Source organism: Aplysia californica, unplaced genomic scaffold (genome assembly GCF_000002075.1).
Source record: "Aplysia californica isolate F4 #8 unplaced genomic scaffold, AplCal3.0 scaffold00261, whole genome shotgun sequence".
Classification (NCBI taxonomy): Eukaryota; Metazoa; Mollusca; class Gastropoda; order Aplysiida; family Aplysiidae; genus Aplysia; species Aplysia californica.
Genome location: NW_004797531.1, coordinates 746,547 through 748,902, shown reverse-complemented (window position 1 = coordinate 748,902; position 2,356 = coordinate 746,547). Strand labels below are relative to the sequence as shown.

General features: G+C 40.5%; 1 protein-coding gene across 1 annotated transcript in view; it reads right to left on the bottom strand.

The window, feature by feature from the left end:
* The window catches only part of LOC101857190 (cell division control protein 42 homolog), a gene marked incomplete at its 5' end in the record, with an annotated part of 17,062 nt that overhangs the window by 1,848 nt on the left and 12,858 nt on the right, over positions 1-2,356 (bottom strand). The window contains 2 exon segments of the mRNA XM_013083907.2: positions 78-253; positions 1,243-1,301. Coding sequence (XP_012939361.1) covers positions 78-253; positions 1,243-1,301 — 235 coding nt within the window.

Genomic DNA, 2,356 nt, shown 5'->3' with positions numbered 1-2,356 from the left:
CACACACACACACACACACACACACACACACACACACACACACACACTTGCAATCATTCTTTGAGGTATCAACTCACCTCAGGTCTGCCTGAGCGCCGACAAGGATGAACGGAGTAGTCGGTGAGTGTGAACGAATCTCTGGCAGCCAGACTTCCTCCACATGATGAAGCGAATCCGGCCGGATGACAGAAAAGCAGACGACAAATACGTCAGTTCCGGGGTATACGCTATGACGAAACTTGGGGTTCTCCTCCTGGGAAAAAACACAAGAGAAAATAGAAATGATTCACACTGAAGAAAAAGGGATTTAAGAAAAATATACCACATTGATCTGTCCCCTGTGGGAAATTTGGGTATCATAGCACATACCATCCCTACTACTGAAAGTAAAAATAAAGGTGGCATTAGCAATATTAGAATCTCATAAAACAAATACATGTACACGAAACAGATTTGTAGGCCTAGGTTACGCCAGTGCAACTCCTAGCAGTGCCCATCTACTTCTTATATAAACGCCAAGTCATCGACATTCCTTGACATTATACTATTATAGTGATTCAGAACCCACAACCGCTCTGCCGCTGAAGCCGAGGAGTGAAAAGACTAAAGAGTTAAACAGTACAAGATGACTATAATTATGAAACTCTCAATAAGTGACTTGTACAGCAAAGATAGTGTATGGCCAGAAAATCCAGCGCCGAAAGCGTCCACAAAAATGGAAGAAGACCATCATTCGAGCGCAGGACAACAAATTAAAAATACATGTAATTGAATCGTTACACGGTTGTATCTGCGCCAATGTTATCATCTCTCCAAGCAGCCAAGCCACCTTTTTCCCCCTTTTTATATCTGCAAGGTAAACAGATATGTTGTTCCATTTTTTGTAGGTAGTATTTACGCCCCCATCGAAATGATTTAGATCTTTTAGGAGGCGGGTTTCAGACCCTGCCTGCCAGGGCTCGCACAGGTTGAGAGGAATACAATATTACAGTACAAGCAAACAGACCCAGATACTCGAAAAAATGTACCCCCACTCGAGAATCGAACTCTCGTCTTCTGCGTGCTAACAAATTAGTTTATAAAAGAAAACATCAAGTTGCAAAGACTTGTAGTCTAGATCTACGTGATCAGAAAAAAGAAGGCCTACAAACTAAATATCCTGCTCTACATTGTATAGCGTCTCTAGTGGGTGGTACTTGTGTGATAAGCGTTATGCTAGTTGAGTGCTTCTACGATACTTACAGCTTCCACGGTGTCGATAATTTGCATTTGAACCTTCCGACCTGCAACCTTGACAGATCCTGAAAAAGGGTAGAAAATGACACGTTATTTGTCTGATAATTCTATTTCAAGATCAAGTAATATTTATCAATGAATACATCCAGTGACACACTTCACATCATTCTGTTTTAAAAACTCTCAATATCAGGTACAAAATATATTAATACATGTATTATTTAAAACATTTTCCATAAACAATATTATAGATGACAGCTTGACACCCTTGTATTTTCATTACGTGGGCCACTTACAAAGCTGTACGTTCCAAATTTGTAATTTGCATTTTTATCAACCGTCAAGAAAACGCCAACTGACATCTACAGTTTCTCGTAATAGTGCAAAAGACGTCATTCAGATTTTCACGAGAACTTGACAACGTATCCACTATCTCTGAAAACGTGCACAAACGCACGGAGGTCAGAGGAGCGCGCGCGTAGCTGGTTGGAATGTGACCTCACAGTGATGTCACACGTGTACATGACATCATAGAGTGGTACAGTAACATAAGTCTTACAGTTCTTGACCTTAAGTGGACGTGTGTCTTGTTCACGTCCTAATGGTTGACCATAGGTCAGTCTATTATGGGTAAGGGGTAAGTTACCCAATGACTTTTTTGTTGTTGTTACTGCTGCTGCTGCTGTTGTTGTTGCTGTTGTTGTTTTTGTTTTAGATCATCTAAGAGGTGGGCTTATAATTTCTACTCTGCATGTCGAGGCCAACCCGGGCTGAGAGAGATACAATGTACAGCTTCCCAGCAGAAAGACAGAGATACTCCATTTTAAAAAAAAATGTTTCCGAATTCGGGAATCGAATTTGAATCTCTTGTGTGCGAAAGCGAAGTGCCTAACCAATACACCATAGACGCAGGTATAACTGGTTTATAGAGATTATAACATTGATAAAAGGGAATTATGATAACAGTAAAGCGGCCTATTTTTCCGAAGTTGCAAAGTGGTTGGTATGAGTAAGGATATTATCAGGTGGGAATGACTTTCAAAAATAATGCTGACGTTCAATGTGTTTGCTAGAAGAAATGGTGTAAAAGCTCTCTCTCTGTTTCTCTCTCTCTCTCTCT